General features: G+C 39.6%; 1 protein-coding gene across 6 annotated transcripts in view; it reads right to left on the bottom strand.

The window, feature by feature from the left end:
• SH3D19 (SH3 domain containing 19) overlaps window positions 1–20,055 on the bottom strand; it is an 83,090-nt gene that overhangs the window by 48,983 nt on the left and 14,052 nt on the right. For 2 of the 6 annotated variants that reach the window (XM_017736764.1, XM_017736763.1), the window contains exon 2: window positions 17,190–17,229. In XM_017736764.1, coding sequence (XP_017592253.1) covers window positions 17,190–17,229 — 40 coding nt within the window. Of the gene's footprint in view, window positions 1–5,284; window positions 5,356–17,189; window positions 17,498–20,055 lie in introns of those variants that run through there. The other 4 variants (XM_017736765.1, XM_017736766.1, XM_017736762.1 and 1 more) reach the window with 2 other exon arrangements.

Genomic DNA, 20,055 nt, shown 5'->3' on the forward strand with positions numbered 1-20,055 from the left:
GGAATTGAGCAGCCCTCCACATTGCCTGTTCCCTTTATCAGAACCAGGATCTTTAGTTTATTTATCTAAACTGACATAACAATGAATATTCTACAGGAAAACTGACTGCACTTCTTTCACACATCACTCTAGACATACATAAAAGTCTAGATGGAAAAAGGAACCAACAAAAATAATGAAAAAGAATGATCACTTGTTCTAAAAAGTTAATATTCTGAAGCATCTATTCCAAAGTCTCAACATTTATCCTTTATGTCACGTTATATGAAGCTTTTCATAAAGTATCAGTCCTTAGATTCGCATACCTGTGTAAAAGTTAAATGCATATCTAATTGTGATGGTTATTGACCCTGCCTTATACTCACACACAGAGTAAAAAGAATTAAAATGTTGCTATTTTTAATGTCTTGTGACTTCTTGGAATGTGAACTAAGAATTTAAAAATAGCTCATGCTGAAATTACTGTAAGGCAAAACACGAGTTTAATAAAAAAAATGATATATTCCTCTCAGTTACTTTAGAAATCATGCCTTCTTTGTAACAGTGTACTACAGTGCAACATTCTAAAAACTTATTAAAAGACACTATTCCAAGCACTAAATGTTTTAAATGTCACCTAAATTATTTCACTGCAGACCAAATTACAGAAAGATGTCAATAATTTTATAGCTAAATTTGGGGTGGTGCAAAAGATCAGATTTACTACCACCTGCAGGCCAAAGACAGACTTACTTATTCTACCAAAAAGCTCCTAAAGCTAAAACAGAAGATTCACAACTATCCCAAATTCATGATGTGGATGCAGTGGACAGAATTGTATTAACCCTGTGGAAGTGAATTTACACAGAAAATGCACCCACAGTGGTCAGCCTCTTCAATGCCTCCATTGCTGAGGAGCCTCAGTCCTCCAGCTGATAGTGTAAATGAGCTGACACAGCACGTGGAATCCAGGTGCACTTTCCCCACCAGTGTCAGAGAAGCAGACACCCGCCTTTCTCACACTCACCATTTCCACCAGCTCTCTTGTGTTGGTGCTGGCATGGCCACAAGTCTGCTGGATCAGCCATGTGATTTTGTTAACAACAAAGAATCCCATCCCAAATACCCTGATTAATTTTCAGCCAGACAGGCCAACTGCTCCAGCTGGCTGCAGAGCCACACAAGCCTCAGGATGGCACCAGAGAAGCGATGGGAGCGGACAGACGGGGAGGCCAGCAGCAGTCCTTGGGGTAAGCAGCTCAGCCTCCACTCACGAAAACAAACCTTAAGTCCATGACTCTGCCACTAATCTGACAGTAAATCACCAAATGCTGGCTATACCTCACATCAGCCGTTCTTCTCATCCTTCAGTATCAGCTGATCCACTCTTTTTTTTTTCCTGTTAGTGCTGGTCATCCATATTGGCTCACTAGGAGATCGGACAAGGACCAGAAAAAATACGGTTGGCAGCAGCCTGTCCCCACAGTCTTTCTGTAAATGAACACTTGCATGTTCTCTGCTAGATCATGGAGTATTGTCCTGGCCTGCGGGGACAGGAGGCTAAAAAAGATCTAGTCACCTAAGAAATCACACGCTCAATAGTATAGATAAGGTCATCTAGAAATTAAGACTTATCCCCACACAACTTTACTTCTCTCTTGGGTCCAGCTCCAAAAGCAAGAAATCCTGAACCAGTAATTAAGTCCAGTGACAATTCAATCCTCATCAATATGCTGAGGATGTCTACTTCTGCATCACTTAATGAATGCCACAACCACGACTTCCCACTGTCTGGACGAGTGAGGATGTAGTTAAGCAGCAGCTAAAATCCAGCTGCTCCACTAATTAAAACAGCTCACGTTGATCAGCATAGGGAAATCCTTTCAGGAATTGCTCTCTAGCTGTTTCTTCAATCACTTATTACATATTCATGTGCTTGTCACTGTCATACTTTGGGATTGTATTTTAGCAACTAAACCTTCAATTTTAAGGCAGAACACAGGCAGGAAGTCAAAGCAAATCATGGCAGCAGATGATAACATTTCACACTTCAATTCTCACAGCAGTGTACAAGTCATGAGGTTACAAAAGCTTCCACATTTAATAATGTCCAGCTTAGACCTTGAAGCTGAAACAACTCCCAGATTTTTTGTGAATCTGAGTCACTTGGCTTGTGTGCGCTCTGAACTAATTCTTTCCTGATCCTGAGCTACAGACTTACTAGCTAGATTTCCTATAGCAACCTGAGCTGAACTGCCCCTAACCTCAAGATGAGTGTAGAAACACAGCCATTCCAGAAAGGCAAATCCTTAAAGCATGATTCAAGTCATTCTCAACTCTTCATTGTACCTTGACTGATTTCAGCTCCCAATAAAATGTATGCTAGAAGAGTTTGACCCTCCTGTAACAGCTAAAAAGACTCCCCGGTATGCCATCTATCAACATATCACACTCACTGTAATGATAAGCCTGCTAGTATGTTTTGATTAAAATCAGTAAATAGTATTTATGATTAATGGCAATTTAATCTTGGTGGTAAATAATTCCAGGAGTAGAAAACACCTGTAATTTTAATAATAGCATAATAGCAATGTAGCACTGTAAATGTAAATGAAAGTATCACTGAATTGTTACAGTGATAAGGACAGGATACTTGGGCCCAGCCAGCATTATATTCAGACACAAAAGTAACAGTTAAAAAACAGAAGGGAAAAACCAGCACTTTCAAACAGAACAATTTAGTAAAGTGCAGCTTCTGCTGATGGAAATACTTTACCATTGAAGTCTACAGAGTTTCTGCATTTGCACATGGGGAAAGATGACAGTGGCCTACTTTTACAGTCAAAGAGTACAAAACAAAGCCTATTTCTGAAGAATGGTTTTTTGATTCAACTATTTGCAGTTGCATTTCAGTCAGTAAATCAAAGCCTTCTCTAGCCACTGACAGGACATTCTGCTTGCTTCATACATCTCCGTACATCAAATATAACCTGGCGGCTAAATGAGCTCCACAACCTTTGTAATTGACATCACAGATGAATAAAATCTGGTTTAATCATGAAGGATGAGCAGGACAAAGGCATAAAGAAAACCAGTAAATCTGGATCCACAGGATTCAAGATATCTTTACAGGGCTTTAACTATTATAAAGTATGAATATTAGATTTTCTTCAAATAGTTTCTATATTTCATAGAACACACGAGTATAGTGGTAAGATTATCTTTAAAGCTTTGTAAAGGGAAAAAGTGGTATGCTCTCATCTGACTAGAAACATTAATAATGACTATAACAAAATAGAGAACACTTCTTTTATAGCAGTGAGTATGTTAAATCCCTACTAAATCAGTTATCTGCAGATCAGCAAAGAGAAAACAATAGAGAATGGGTGGGGAAATCACCCAAAGAAAATAAAAGATGGGTATATTTCAGCTGGACTTTCGAAAATAGAGAAGCTTCAGAATAGAAACACAAAAGAGCACTGCTCCAGAGAAGAACAAGCAGGAACAAAAGGATGTTGACTGCAAGGGCAAGAACTCAGCAGCACCCAGATGATTCATACGCTGGAGGTGAGAAATCCAGTGGAGAAAGCTCAGGTGCTTGCAAGTATACAGATTTCAAAGACATCACAGCAGTAATCAGACCAAGGGAACAAGGTACAGATGTTTCTTATTTTGCCTAGATATGTTTGTTTCCTCTGTAAAAATAATCTGTAAAATATACGCTCATTTGCTTCAACTACTGTGCATCCTTTGAGAGGAAATTAGAGTGTAATGAAGGAGTTCCTAGGGAATCTTGAGGCAACTAAGGCCTCTGACAGGTGAATTACTGAGTCTCACTGCCCAGGAACACTACCAAATGGGTTCTACTGCCTAGTCAAAGATTAGCAGCCCAATTCCAGCACTGTAATACAAAAGAGAGATGTTTGGAATCTAAAATGTAAAGTTCAACCTAACCCACAGAACTGGGATTATGAGAAATGTTCAGTACTGGTGTGACCTCAGTGCCAAAAAATCACTTGAGTGCCTTTGGGAATTTCAAAGTATGACAATTGCCAATGCTAAGGTATTAGACAAGTCCCATGCCAAAGGATTTCTGTGCTCCTTCAGCTGAATTCAATTTCTTCATAGGCCAGCCGAGTCAAATAAGCAGCATGAAATGTGCTGGAGTTTAACCTTTAGCTGAGTGAGGAAACAAAGGGAATTTCCTTATTGTTTTAATTATAGATGTGTGTTGAGAGCAAAGGTATTTGTTGTGAAGGGACAGCCTACAAGACAGAAATATTAATACATATGCACCAAACATAGTGAAGGTTTAACTCAGCACTTAAAAATGAGAAACAAGAAACCCAAAACCCTGTCTACAACACAAATGTGAACCAACAGCCAAAAGATGTGTTTAAGAATACTACAAGGTCGCCCATATAAAGAAACATACTGGCTTCAAACAGGCCGTTTGTACTTATAAACAAAATAAATCATTTAACAAACAGCAGAAACACTAATTTTCAACCCTCTTACATTAAAATCTCACAGAAGTAAAACTATCTTCATGCATGATCACATCTTGTTGCAATGTACTGCTGACTCACCCAGTTACACCCTACAATATGTGAGATCCATGAACTTGTAACAGTGGCCCTTACAGAATGCACAGTGCACAGAAATTGTCAAATAAAATCTCATAACCACACCCTTCATTGGTCCTGTCTTTCCAGAAGGTGCCCTGCATGCAGCTCAGTCAGAGAAATGGCATATTTTCCTGAACACTTTTCCCCTGCCTTTACTGAAATGCTTCCTTTTCTTCTATGCCACAGATATTGACAGAGCTTTTGGTTACAAAATACAGAAAATGATTCACTAGAAATTTGCACTACACAACAACAAAACAAACATTCACATATCTGTAGGTCTGCAATGTTATACCTCTGAGTTTAAACATGATCTTAAACTTCAGTCCTTTTTATACATTCACAGAGATCCAGGAACTCTGAGATTAAGGTCAACCATTCCAAAAAGATATGCATCAAAGATTATTTTTCAAGTCTTTTAATTCTGAATCTACAAGACTGTTGGTAAGGTATAGTGTATAGGTAAAGTTAATACCTTTGCCAGCCCAAGCTGGGGAAAAGCATTCAAGTTTACACATACTCAAATTATTTTCCAAGAGTGAAATAGAAGCATCGACCAACAGAGCCAAAGAAATTTTTTAGATCATTCCGATGCCTACAAAACCTGCATCTATCCCACTGCAAAATCCTGATAGGCAGGAACAGCACTGAATTTGCTGTAAGAACAAAATACCTACCTCAGCAACCGAGAGAAGGCCTTTAACCTCCGGGGACATTTCTCCAGAGATCTCATCTTTGAGCAAGTCACCATGCAAACATACTGTAAGACAAAAAGAACTTCCTCCACCCTCAATCATATATCCTGGCTGTCTTACAACATCACGAACCTCAAATTATATGGCAAGTCAGTAAATACTGCAGTCTCTAATGGATGATTACAACTTGGAAGAAATAATCACTATCATCACTTTTTGCCACTCAACTAAATTTAGCTTCAGAAACAAACACCTCGTGGAACAGATTGAACCGGACTTTGTCAGAGCAACAGCCATAAGAAATACCTCTCCAAAACATTTCACAGCCACAGATATCAATGCCCTTCCCTCACCTGTAAGTGTCCCCCAAACACATAGCTCTATCACATGTTCCTCCATGCACTTCAACCAATGCACCACATGTCATCAGGTAAATTAGGCAGAGGAAATTAAACAGCCACAAAGATGAGCTTATTCCGGCAACCAAAAAAAAACCCGGAAAAAACAGGAACCAGTGGGGTTACCCTTCTCTTGTAACAACCACTTCATCTCTGACCTCTAACCCTTTAAAAGTTCAAGTTCCACCTGAAAATGATCTATAATCTTTACAAGGACAGGCACAGAAAATAAATAGTACTTTTTTTTCGGTCTCCAGTGCAACTTAAAGGCCCTGGATTCAGATAACATAAGCAGGTAATTTATCTAATCTCCACTCTCAGTGATGCCCTTAATTCCAAAGGCAGTAAATCATTCCCGTCCTTTTTCTCATATCAGTCAACCTTCTCTCCCCTTGCTGACATGCCTCTGGGCCTCCAAAAGTAATAGCGACCTTTTCTTTAAGACCACCTAATTGATTGACATGATCTATTTAAAAGCAGAAAACAACATTTTAACTTTCTCGAGAAGCAGCAAAGCTATAGGGAATGACAGCTCAGTCTCTTACATTACAGAATGTAGAAAACATTATATAAAACTAGCTAACACCAAGCTCAAGAGCCAGAGAGACTTTTCAACGTGCAATGTGAGGTTAAGCTTTGGCACTGCTTGCCACAACACACTGTAGGTGCTAAAACTCTATATGAATTAAAATAAAAACTAATAAAAACCCACTGTTGGCTAATAAACACAAAGTATCACTTCTCTCAGAGAGCACTGCCAGCAGGGCAAGGGAGGTGATCCTACCCCTCTGCTCAGCCCTGGTACAGCCACAGCTGGACTGCTGTGTCCAGTTCTGGGCTCCTTAGCACAGGAGAGACATGGAGCTCCAGAAGCAGGTCCAGAGGAGGACAATGAAGATAGTAAGACTGGAGCATCTCCCTTAAAATAACAGGCTGAGAGAGTTGGGCCTGTTCGGCCTCGAGAAAACTGAGTAGGGACCTCATCAATGTCAGCAAGTGTCTGAGAGGAGGGTGACAACAGGATGGAGCCAAACTGCTCAGTGGTGCCAAGCAATAGGTCAGGAGGGAAGGGGCATAAAGTGATGCACAGGAAGTTCCACCTGAACATGAAAAAGAACTTTTTTACTGTGCAGGTGACTTTGCCAAATTATCCAGAGAGGTTGTGGAGTCTCCCTCGCTGGATATACTCAAGAACCATCTGGACACAATCCACACGATGTGCTCTAGGATGGCCCTGCTTGAGCAGGGTCCTTCACCTGGGTCACAACAACTCCAGGCATTGCTACAGACTGAGGGAAGAGTGATTGGAAAACTGGTTGAAAAGGGCCTGGGGATGCTGGTTGATAGTGTCTGAACATGAGCCAGCATACGTCCAGGTGGCCAAAAAGGCCAATGGCATCCTGGCTTGTACCAAAAACAGTGTGGCAAGCAGGACCAGGGCAGCAATTGAGCCCTGTACATGGCACTGGTAAGGCCACACCTCAAATCCTGTGTTTAGTTTTGGGCCTCTCACTATGGACATTGAGGTGCTGGAGAGTGCCAAGAGAAGGGCAACAAAACTGGTGAAGGGCCTGGTGCACAAGTCTTGTAACAAGCAGCTGAGGGAGCTGGGAGTGTTTAGCCTGGAGAAAAAGAAGCTCATGAGAGACCTTATTGCTCTCTACAACCACATGAAAATAGGTTGTATCAAGGTGGGGGTCTGCCTCTTCTGCCAAATAACAAGCAAAAGGACAAGAAAATATGGCTTCAAGTTGCACCAGAGAACTGTGTTGTCATTTCAGATCTGTCTTTGATGGAAAAAATAAATACTGTTATTAACAGAAAGCATTTCTAGTTCACACTGTAAAAAGTTCATTTAACAGAACTCATTTCCTTGTCAACAGCCTTAGAAGGAAGAAGACAGATTGAACAGTAAAGCAAATAATCTTTTGTCCTATACACCAGTAAGGTGTGGTGAGAAAGCTTCTCCTGCAACTGTCATTAATGTACTTGTCCCACGATACTGTTCTCTTTCTTCCTAGTTGTCTGACCTTCACCCGTCAGGAGCACTACATGCTTTTAGCTATTCACGGACCTGTTATTTTAGAAGGGGCCGTGGTAACAAGGCAATAAAACAACACAATAGTTTTAAAAACAGTTGCCCAAAGAAAATGTGCTTTTGGAAGAGGAAAGAAAGTTCCTGACCCGGTCCAACCACAAAATGGTATCAGTACTGTTTGAACTAATACTGTATTCATAGAACCATAAAATCGTCAAGGTTGGAAAAGACCTTTAAGATCATCAAATTCAACTGTCAACCCAGCACTACCACTGTAACCCCTGAACCACTAAAACATTAAACTGTATCACCCAGCGTCAGATCCATCTCTTGACCACCTCCAGGGATGGTGACTCCATCAGCTCCTCGGGCAACCTATTCCAATGCCTGACCACCATAACAGCAAAATTTTTTTTATAATATCTAATCTGAATCTCCCCTGTCTCAGCTTAAGGCCACTTCCTGTAGTCCTCTCACTTCTACAACCTCCTTTCAGGTTCTAATACTAGATACCAGATACTGGTGTGTGAGGTATTGGGGAAGAAGAAGTCCAATGACATGAAATAGAAGAATTGTAATAGTAAAACTAAAGCTGTTTCTTTTTACTAAGCATTTATTCCAAGCAAAAGTATTGCCTAATAAAAACGTGACATCACTGAGGTACTTCTTTTGCTTCAACCAGATATTATGCTATAGATTAAAAGAGAGATTTAACAAAGTAATTATTGCTTGTGGTTGGAACACCCTGATTAGATTTGGACCTTCTCTTTAATTAGAAGTCAACCTTTGCCTCAAGCCTCAGGAGATGGCAAAGTTCACCACACTCAGATGACAAGCCTCTTGTAACAATGCTCCCAAGATTAAGATGCAGCTATGCATACTTATAAAGACCATACTTCTATGAATACTTTCCACATCTAGGGGTGCATGGTCTAATTTCAGTCCTCTGTAGCAAGGGACCCTCCTATGGCATGAAGAGACCTGCTGGTGACCTGCCTTGGCTGTAGCCTCCAAGGGAACAGGCAACATGACTTTTCATGTCACTGAATATTAGTTCTCTTCTTGAAGCTGAAGCAGCTGCAACAGATGAAAAAGCAGCTCATCCTTGTCTACACTAAGGGCTAATACTAGCTCAGTTGAGCCTGTGATTGTCACAGATGGCCAAAACTAGGACAAACTCAGTATGTAAACATGGCTTAAATTCAAATGGTGATGCCTGCATTGAGCAAAATACCACTTTTGAAAAGAGAAATTTTGTAGCAAAATCAGAAATGCAACCTTTCACAAATGACAGGATCAGAGTCTGAAGTACAGCTGTGCAAACTGCACATTATACTGTACTTTCTACTGAAATACAGTAAAGAGGAAGAAATTTTCAATGTGACAGGCCTCACTAGGAATACCTTACCCCCATGATGTAGTGAGAATGCAACTGTAACATGTTTTAAAAGAGTACTTGATCAATCATTTCAATGTTCAACCTGCCAAATCAGATGCTGCTACTTAAGGTAACTGATTCCCTATACTAGAATAAATAACAAAGACACCAAAGAATAACTTACAATGAAATTATAAAGTAGGTGAGCAGTACAGAAAAAGAGAACAAAAAGAAAAAAAGAACGAAGTAACAACCTCTTCTCTTTTGTGCACATCAGAGTAGAGGCCATGGAAACGAACACAATGTAACTGCAAACTGAGCTCTCCCACTCAAATTCCAAAGGCAAAGGAAAATGTAGATACTGAGCCTAGACAGAAACCTACATAAGTCCTTAGGGAAATAAACCAAAGCTCCAACACTCTTAAAATACCAACATGAAATTCTTTCAGAGAGAACCTAACAATTACTGTTTCAGCATTGTAAGTTTACAACCTGCTGAGTCTGCCTCCTCAGCCCTGACACATATCCTATAGGCTTCCCTTAGCAGCTCCTCCGCCTTTTCTGTTTTCTTTGAGAGTATTACAAATACCTTTGGAAAGAATTCTTTCCCAGCCCTCCTTCCCAGCTACCAGATGAATATCATCTGCTGTTCATCATAGAGGGGAGGAAAAAAAAATCATAAAGAAGCAGAATTATAACCATGACTGATTAATTTGACTTTAAAAAAGTGATGTGCAATTGTGTCCTTCCTGAAACCATGTTCATGTCCCAGATAATTCTCGTAACGCACAAGGAGTGTGGCCATGTGTCTGGATGGTTGTCAGTACTTTCCATAGGAGTCTCTTCTGAAAGATGATGGGATGGTAAAACTTGCTCATGTACACAAGATGCCCAAAGAAGCAGTGAAATTCTTTCAGTGAAGACAGAGGGTAAGCCTTTTTCTCTTTATTCTTTCAACAGCCATCTCATTTGCAGCGTTATTTTCCATTATGAATTAGAATAAGCACTGGAGAGCAGCCCAGACAACGGAAGGAGTTGTTCACGGCACCAGAGCAAACAGACCTTCAGAATTCCCTTTGCAGAAACCAGTAACAGAGAACTCTTTTATTAAAACAAATCCCTCTTCTCTGTTTAGGAATAAGGGATCTAGGAGACTGGCTAGGATGCACCCTTCACAGTAACTCTTTACTGCTATCTGTGAGATGAATAGCCAAAAATACCCAACACAAAAGTGATGAATTGACAACATTAAAACAAACACCCCCAGGAACAGGCTCCAGATACTCCTGTGATCCCTAACTGCCAAAAACTACACTGAACCCATTTGCCATTTATTCCTCTGCTCTACCTGTGATTCTTTTTTTTCTCATTTACAGGTAAGTATAAACTGAGCAGGGTGAAAACTAACATTGCAAATTTAAAGTTAAGCATAATGATTTATTGTGGCAAAGAAGCTACCAAAGAAACATGCTGCACAAAATTGCTCCAGCTTATTCTACTCCCAGAAGCAAAAGTTCTGATGTGAAAGCACGTGCTGATGAGAAACACGTGATAAACAAAGAAAGACACATAAATAGATTCCAATCTCAAGTTTCACCCATTTCAATCTATATTTAACCTGTTGGATTGCACTGAGTGAATGAGTCCAAAATTTACCTCTTGGAATGAAAAATATGGAGTCATGTGACCCCGCTTTTAAGATAACAAGAAAAGCCACAGCTCGGAGCCCCTGCTTCCAGTTCTGCCATTGACTGATTGTGGAACTTGCAAGAAATCACTCTGCTCCCCTATGCTGAACCTGCTTCATCTGTGAAGACAGCTATTTTTTTCCCTGGAGATCAGCCTTCTGATCCAACTAACCACATGAGCATTGACAGCAGCCCAAAGGAGAGAATGAGTCCTTTCCTTCTTGGAGCAACACAGGCTTAGTTCAGCTCAGGGCAATTGTGAAACTGCACCCCAAGGATTTGGGAAGGAGACTAGATACTTTTTAGAATTAACCCAACTTCTGGCCTACTGAGAGTGTACAAAAGCAGGACATTTCTATTTTCACAGCCTAAAAGCATGCTTAGACTAAGAGTAATCTGAGTAACTCCCTAGCCATAAAAATTACAAAAGCTAAATGTAACGAGTAAGAATATCACAGTAAAACATCCCCCAGCATTCATTCTTTCTTCTACACGCAACCCTTCCCATTCAGATGGAGTGCCAGCAAGGTTCAAAGTCTCAAACTTCAGATCTGTATTACAGTCTGTAACACTGGCTAGATGGGGAAAACCCCGAAATTTTCCTATGTAAAACAGAAGCATTGACAAGGCTGTCCAGACATTGCTAGTAGACAACACAAGGGTTTTAAACAGCAGTAATGAAAAACTGTACTTCAGGATGTTTGTGTGAATGAATTTGGTCCTTCTGGATATTAAGTAGTCCAGTGTTTAGACTGCTTCTTTTGGTAGTGTTTCCCACAGCCGTATCACTTGGAAATAAAGTTAGTAAGTGACAGTCAAGCAGCCTGTGAGTGGGTTGAAAATAAGTAGGCTCAATCTCCCACTCCTGGGAGATTTTCAAATCTTGGCTAGAAAAAAACATCATGGGCCTGAACTAGCACCAGCATCTTCCCACTATGAGCACAATGCTTGATTACATGACCTGCATGACCTTCCCACCATTCTGTGATTTCTCAGTACAGAAGCGGCAGAAGTCTCTCCACACTGCCCATCTGACTAAGACAGAGCAATCACCAACAATACAAAGTTTAACAAAAACAAATGCCAGATTCTACACCTCAGACAGGGCAACCTCGGATGTACATACAGACTGGGGAATGAGAGGCTGGAGAGCAGCGCTGCAGAAAGGGCCCTGGGGGTCCTGGTCCATGGCAAGCTGAACATGAGCCAGCAGTGCCCTGGCAGCCAGGAGGGCCAAGTGTGCCCTGGGGGGCATCAGGCACAGCATCGCCAGCCGGGCAGGGGAGGGGATTGTCCCACTCTGCTCTCCTCTGCTCTGGGGCAGCCTCCCCTCGAGTGCTGGGGGCAGGTCTGGGTGCCACAGTATAAAAATACATTAAGTTGTTAGAGAGTGTCCAGAGGAGGGCCATAAGAATGGTGAAGGGCCCTGAGGGGAAGCTGTGTGAGGAGCAGCTGAGGTCACTTGGTCTGTTCAGCCTGGAGGAGACTGAGGGGCGACCTCATTGCAGTTACAACTTCCTCATGAGGGAAGGCACTGATCTCTTCTCTGTGGTGCCCAGTGACAGGACCTGAAGGAATGGCCTGAAGCTGTGTAAGGGGAGGTTTAGGCTGGATATCAGGAAAAGGTTCTTCACCTAGAGGGTGGCTGGGCACTGGAACAGGTTCCCAAGGGAAGTGGTCACAGCACCAAGCCTGACAGAGTTCAAGAAGAGTTTGGACAAAGCTCTCAGGCACATGATGTGACTCTTCCAACTCAGCATAGTCTTTCAATGATCCTTGTGGGTCCCTGCCAACTCAGGATATTCTATGATACTATTAAATGACTGACTGTAATGGTTACAACACAGAAAAACCTGTTACTGTCTGTTTTCTCAAGACCTCAAAAGCATATTGATTTGTAAAACCACCTCAGTTTAATTATAAAGTGGGGACAGTTCCACCACATTGTCAGGCCAGTGCCTTAAGATTCCCTTCATGCTCTGTTAAATGCTTAAGATCTTCATTAAAGGGTGTCTTTTAAGGCTTCACAGAGGATCTGGGAGAACGCATTCTTAAGCTATAGTCAGACTGTTACTGTAGTATTTATTAAACACAATTCCACAAAATCAACATTACATAGCAGAGGAAACAGAAATGCAGGGAAGCTTTCACTAATGGAATTCTGCTACATTAAAAATAATCCCAAACAACTAAAACCAAAGTTGGATACAAAATACCATTCATAAAAATGATCGCTTGATTTACCAGAGCCCCACTAAAGGGATCAGTAGTCCCTTTGATCAGCCACTTCAAGTGCTTGTTTATAAAGGAACAAAAGACGACTTTTGTCTATTTGTATTGTTGACTTGATGCATTTTAAATAAAAAAAGCTCAATTTAGTTCAATCAAATGAAGGCAAGCAGCTGTAAAAGAACTTAAGCACACTACAATCAGCAGGCAGACTATATGCCTGTAAAACCTAGGATCTGTTTCTAGAAATGAACTAATTATTTTAATCCCCCTCCCCATTTTTCACAGTAGACACTGATACACTAAAAATCAAGATTTCTTACTTGACTTCAAGTGATTGATACCCTACTAAATCTCTCAATAAATTGTTGCAGTTGTTACCTACCTGCATGCTCTCATCTCCAAGGTCAAGGCAACTACAATGAATTATATCAAATTACAGGACTATGTTTCAGGATTTTTTGATCCATAATCCTTAACCAAAAGAAGAAAAAAAAATCCAGTTCCTTCTACAAGTTTTACATGTTCAGGGATTAACTGCAAATACGTAGATGCCTGAAATCTTCTATTCTATTACTATCATATAATTTTCAGTTTGAAAACATTTAGAGGAATAAAGATCTACTTCTTTTGACCTAATTGACCTGTGTTACAGCAGTGCATGACCTGAAGCTATCAGAGACAACAGTACAAGCATGACCTGACAGTAAAATCAAGAATTATAATTACAGGCCACTGTTACCAGTAGAGATATATTTTAATACTGTCTGAAATGTAACAATTGAAGGATGGCTATTAGGTCACGAAACTAAATGTCTTTTGATAAAAATTTAACACAGCAATAGGTATTATTTGGATTCAGCGAACATTTGTTTTGATCTTACTAATGTGCTATACTTAACAAAAAAATCAGTGCAGAGCAGTACATGAAATAGATACCCACAGGCCCTGTTCTGCTACTCCTTGCTTTATCTAAACTCTCCTGAGTGTCAGATGGTTGCTAATTACCAAAAGAGGCAAAAGATAATGTAATGCACATTTTGTAAACATTACCTAATATCTGTTTCCCTCTCTTTAAATCATTATCTATGGTCTTTGGTTCATCCACTCTCCAGATTTCTTGCCCATGCTATGCTAGGTCCCTGTATCACCCCTCAGAATGCTCCCCCCTTCTGTAGCATTTCTCCCAGTCTAAACGTTCGATAGGCTAATAACCAAACCAGAATATTTGTCAGAGTTCCCAATACTGCTGTAAAAATTCTTCTAAATGGCACCACCCGATAATAAAGTAACTATATTAATGACCATTTATATACTGCTCTACCTAGAACAGGCTTTTTTATATGACTCTCATTGCAAAGGAATTATGTTCAAGCTATGTCTTAAAACTGTTCCTGTCTCACTGTATATAAACTTTTCATCCCTAATACTGCAAAGACTCAAGCACAAGCCTGAAATACATCTAGAAATACACAGGCAGAGAAATATGTAAGAATAGGAAGTTGGAAAGGGCAAGCTTTAGACCCCTGAAATCACAAGAAATATTATGTGATATTTTAATACAATGATCATGTTCCAGACCAAAACCTAACCTTACAATGCATGAGGAAGAGTTGGTGGTGGATATCTGGGCCTTTTTCTGGTCTCTTCTTATCCCAGTGTTCTACATTTGTACTTAGACTTGACAGACTTCTGGGCAAGATCTCACCAGAGTTTTATATAAAACAATAAACTACTTCTCTGGCTCTCTCTTGGAAACATCCACATCTGCTATTTCATCTTAGGTTATCTACCTTTCTTAAGACTCACTGCTTATTCCTTCATCTTGTCAGATGGTCTCCCCATGTCCACCTCCAATATTTCATAGTAATTCTAGTGCAGAAATTCTTGTTTCTAGAACTTGAGTTCAAGTACCAAGACCTGCACCATCATTTTTGTTCCACTTGAGATCATGAGAGAGATAGTATCTTGGGTTTTTAAGATATGCATCCCACAATAAGCAGTTTAAGGAATAAGTAGCCAAGATGCCTCCGAACCATTGTATTTTCTTCTTCCCTTGTCACAAACTGCTCCCAGAGAGCGCAGTGTCATAAGCACAGTAGCTCATCATAAAATGGCATAAAACTATCCCCAGTGAAATTCAAACAGCTCTGAAATGCTCCCCATGTTACAAGAGAAGTGTGCTTTGCACTTCAATTTTAGCCTTGCATACTTCACTGTTTAGTTTTACATCAAGTCTTCTATCAAGGGGCTCTGGCCTTGATGGAACCGCAGCTCTTTTCCTAAGCATGATATGGCCAGACTGAGGATAAGAATCTCGCCCAGCAATTTGTCACCACAGAATTATGCTTCCAATTATAATGAGAGATGAACCATTGAGTGTAGCAGTATCAATTAGCAGAGCACATCACTTAAGTAAGGCAGGCTGCTCCTGTTCCAGTCTAGAAACAAAAGTGAGACGTGCACAAAACAACAGTACCCTTTAAGTGGTGGCTTTTCTTCCTCACAGCTCATGACACAACGGCCAGTGAGATTGAGAAGGGTGTAGAAGAGACATAGATATGGTCAGAAAGCACATGCACCACTGACAGGAATGAAAGGCTACTGAAAGGTACATTTTTCTCAACATTATGAGCAATCTACATTATACTGTTAATTACTCTGTGCTTTCCACATGAGAATTTGGAGTCTGTAGCCCAGACAGTTTAGGGCAGAATTTTACTGTCAAGGCTGGTCAATGGAATTGGATTTTTCAATTCCATAGAAAAAAATAAGAAGTTTTACTTTGCTTTTGGTTCCAAATTCAAACTTCTAAAATACACTCCAGAGCAAAAAAACATACTGGTGAGAACGACTGAAGCTCTTTCAACCCTCAACTAAACATTTCGATAAAATTAGCTTTCTTTTTCATAATGATTTGGATTTATTTGACATTATTATAATACAACATGATCTAATGAAAGTTCTAACATGAAGACTGTAACTGCATCATTTTAAGAAAAAAAAAGTTTAGTATTTTTAAGTATAAAAAGAAATCAGGACATGCAGTGATTGAGCTTTTAAGTAGATAAAAGTACTCAAAGACAAAGGCAATACTCCCCTGCAACTTAAATGCACAGCTGGAATCAGCTACAGTGCTGTGGCAGATAGGGGAGGGAAGGGAAAAACATCCTTTCTTCCATCACATCACACAATAGATACAACACATCAAGTGTGCTGTAAGAAAATGCTACACTGTTCTTCCAACTATAAAAGCTAGTCCACTGTACTGTAAAAATGTACCAAAAAGGAAAAAATGTAGACTGTAAAAATCAAATGAAAAGGTCAGGTCATGTCAAAAGACTGAACACCAGGGGCATTTTTTGGAAAGACTTTTCACAAAGGACTGGGAGAAGCAGTGTTTGCTGGTCTGCTCTATCACTTTAGTTCATTAAAATCCCATTATCCACCACGTGATAGGGACAAAATCCTATTCCCCAGGGGAGAATTGAAAGAGAGAGAGTCTGGAAATGAGGCAATAGAGAAAGAGATTATTTAAAAATCAGAGGATAAGAAGAACTACAAAATATTCAGAAGCTTAAGGGAGAATAGGGCCTTGCAAATCAATAGCCTAGAAGTTCATGACAACTCTTGATGGAAATTCTAAATAAACATGAAGTGCTGGTGTGTGTGTGTGTATGTTTTGTTTAACACACTTCCATTTGCATCTTGTGAAACATTATGTATGATGGGATCAGAGTTAATGAAATAAATAATAGTGTTGCTATTTTTGACTGAACCAAGAATTATTTTCCTTGCTATAGAAGCAAACAGTTCAAAGCAGCAAAAGTCATGACAGGCTTCTTGTTTTAAACCACAGTTTTACCAAACAACCCTGTGCATGATACATAACAAGCCTTTGGAGTTTAAGTGTACACAATCACAATGTAGCAAGTCCTATTAATTTATTGAAAAAAATTCTGCCCGTAAGAAATATAACAATTCTTTTTAAAACAAAATTATTTTGGTATTACATTACTGTTACCAAAACAGAGAGTAGAAAAATGGCATTTTTATTTTTCTGGCCAATTTCCTAGTTCACCCAATAAAAGGAAAAACTAAGGGGACAAAAAAAAGAAAGAGAAGGGAAGAATAAATAGAGAAATACAATTCTTACCCTGAAGAGCGGCAGTCTGGTTTATTTCTTTCTGAGCGATCTGTGAGAAAGGAGGCATAATATCAGCACAGAAGTTGGATGTTCTTTAGCAATACTAGTACAGAAGTCTTAAGAGAACTGTGAAACCATATGACTAGCAAAACCAAAAGCTGTTTCTCTTCTAAAACTGTTTTCCCACACTGGACTAGACTGCCTAAGACCAAGTAAAATTACTGCAAGTTTAACATTTGTTACAATTCCTCCACTCAAAACAGACTGTATTTATGTTTTGTATTAATGCTTTGGAAGCTTCTCCTCCCTTTAGCTGAAATGAATAGGGCTTTAGTTCATGGTAAAAATAAGGGAGAGGGAAGAGGAAAAAAGAAAAACCACAGATTACTCAGCGCAAAAAAATCATTCCATGAATCATGGCTGGCAGAGTTCCCTGACAGGATGGGAGAAAAATCAGCAGTTGGTTGCAGCAACATCTGCAAATACACTGAATCCAGTGCAGTCCCACCATTAACTCTTCAGCTTCTGAGGGCTCCAGATACTGAATCTTTCTGTGTTTTTAGAAAGGGTTTTGTTTATCCTGTAAGTATTTTAAGTAGCTTATTTGGACTAATGAGATTGACTCACAAAAAACTACACATAAAGCACCAGTATGCATAGAAAGTATAAAATATTTCTCCCAAGAGTTATGATTATCACCCAAGCATTACAAAATAACCACAGTGCTATGATATTAGAATTCATGGATTATCATTCATATTTTAAGTCCAGAATAGCTTTTACTGCATGACTTTTGAACTACCTGAAAAATTGAGACTGTTGTCCACCTAAAATACATGTATTCTAAAATTAGAGGGGGGTTTAATCTTTTAATGCAGAAAGATCCACTATACAAGCAGAAGATAATTCCTAGAGCTACATATAATCTCCATTGACTATGGTAATTTTGCTTCTAATTTGATCTGTGTGTATTTTAAACAGAAAGCTATTTTTCGTGTCTTAATAAACACTTTACTGAAAATGTTGTCTATACAGAAGAGTCTTCCTAAAAAAATTTTCACACTCACAGATTGTATTTTCAATCTTAAAGCTTTGCATTTTAAATAAAATTTGTTCTGTTGACAGCAGACATTTGTTTGCACAGTTTTATCTCCTGTATAAAAGAAATACTTTGCTCTCCAAGCTTTATGTGCTCATTTGATTATGTTTTCATTAAAGTGGTAAAAAATTATCTCATGTCAACAGTGCTTAAAAGTATGTAATGCTTTTTCCATCCATAGGTGCTCCTACTGAGCTGTCACAGCCACACAGTTATAATTTATTGTCTTCCTGACTCACAGAGGTCTCCATTTCATCACACTGTGTGCAACTCTGGTAGCAGAAGCAGCATGGTATAGTTCTGGAATAGCTCAAACCAGAGTTGCAGCAAGAGTACTTCAAACACACACTCCTTCCATCCTTATCATGTATCTTCCTCCTTACCTGTGAGCACTGAAAAAAACAAGACCGGACTTCCTACGGAAATCTGCTTGCCATCTGTTGCTTGTTATCAGTGTCCCCTGCTCTGTACACAGCCACAATCTAACAGTATTCAGATAAAGCCCTCCCACTGCTAAAATGATCATGTGAATAAACCAGTGAGAAGGAAGAAACCAAGTCAGAGCCTATGTAAGCACAGCATCTGGGAGCTCTCCCACACAGCCCATGTCCAGTGAACAGATCCACCACAGCCTGCCCTCACTGCTGCATCCTGCTCATTCAGGAAATCAGTGTGATTCCTTTTTCCCTTTTATTTTCATTCCTGTTTCAATATTTCAAAATTACATTTGGTTTTGCACATTTTATTTACTGATAAACTTACTGAGACCACGCCATCCGCACGCATACTGGTCTTCTTGAAAAGAACGAATTGTAATACTACAAGTAAAGAGCCAGCATTTTAAAATAGAACTAAAACCTGCACCTCTTCAAAGTTTGCTGTGAACTTAATCTTCTAAATTTGTTTTAGTATTAAGTGTAATGAGTATTAAGTGTAATGAAAGAGCTCCATCTTTCAGTTAGGTGCTTGGAGTCAATTAGGTGGTGAAGTCATCATCCCTGGAGGTGTCTAAGAAAAGACTGCATGTGGCACTTGGTGCCACGGTCTGGTTGATAAGGTGGTGGCCATAGGGTGGGCTCAATCTCAGAAGTCTTTTCCAACATAATTGATTCTGTGATTCTGTAAATTTTGCAATTCTAAATGCTGTTTTGGCAATAGGTACAAGCACCAATTCAAGGAATGACACACCTCTAGAAACACTAGAATATGAAAGCCTAAAAACCCCAGGCAATTTACACTCACATATGTTACATTTAAACACACACAGATCTTATCTCTCCATTCTGTAGGCAAATCCTTGGCTTAAAAAAGCTCAGTCTCAAAAGTGCATGCCCACAACTGATTCTCTTTTCTCTACACATCACCTCAACAGCAGAGAGATCTCTTTGTAATCTTTTCTAACAGAAATAAGCAAGAAGACTGTATAGTTGCAAAGACCTGAAAATTAAGTCCTGCACTACAGATTTTCCTCTGTATCAAAGATAGAAATTGCTATAAAACATTACAGGACATGATGTCTTTCTAGCAGAAAACTGTATATTCTTCAATTTTAAACTCTGGAAACCAAAACTGTGTGTCAGATTAGAGCAAACGTTGAACGCTGCTGGACTAGCACTTACAATGAACAAACAGGCCAGTCTGCACTGGGGCATGGGAAATGTACAGGAAAAAATGCCACTTCTAGTAACAGATACTACCTTCCAGACATGAGACACCAGTACTGTCCTCCCTATCCTTCTGTTGGTAAAAGCAATAAAATCCTTACTTGTGTATGTA

This window comes from Corvus brachyrhynchos, unplaced genomic scaffold (assembly GCF_000691975.1).
Source record: "Corvus brachyrhynchos isolate BGI_N302 unplaced genomic scaffold, ASM69197v1 scaffold175, whole genome shotgun sequence".
Lineage (NCBI taxonomy): Eukaryota > Metazoa > Chordata > Aves > Passeriformes > Corvidae > Corvus > Corvus brachyrhynchos.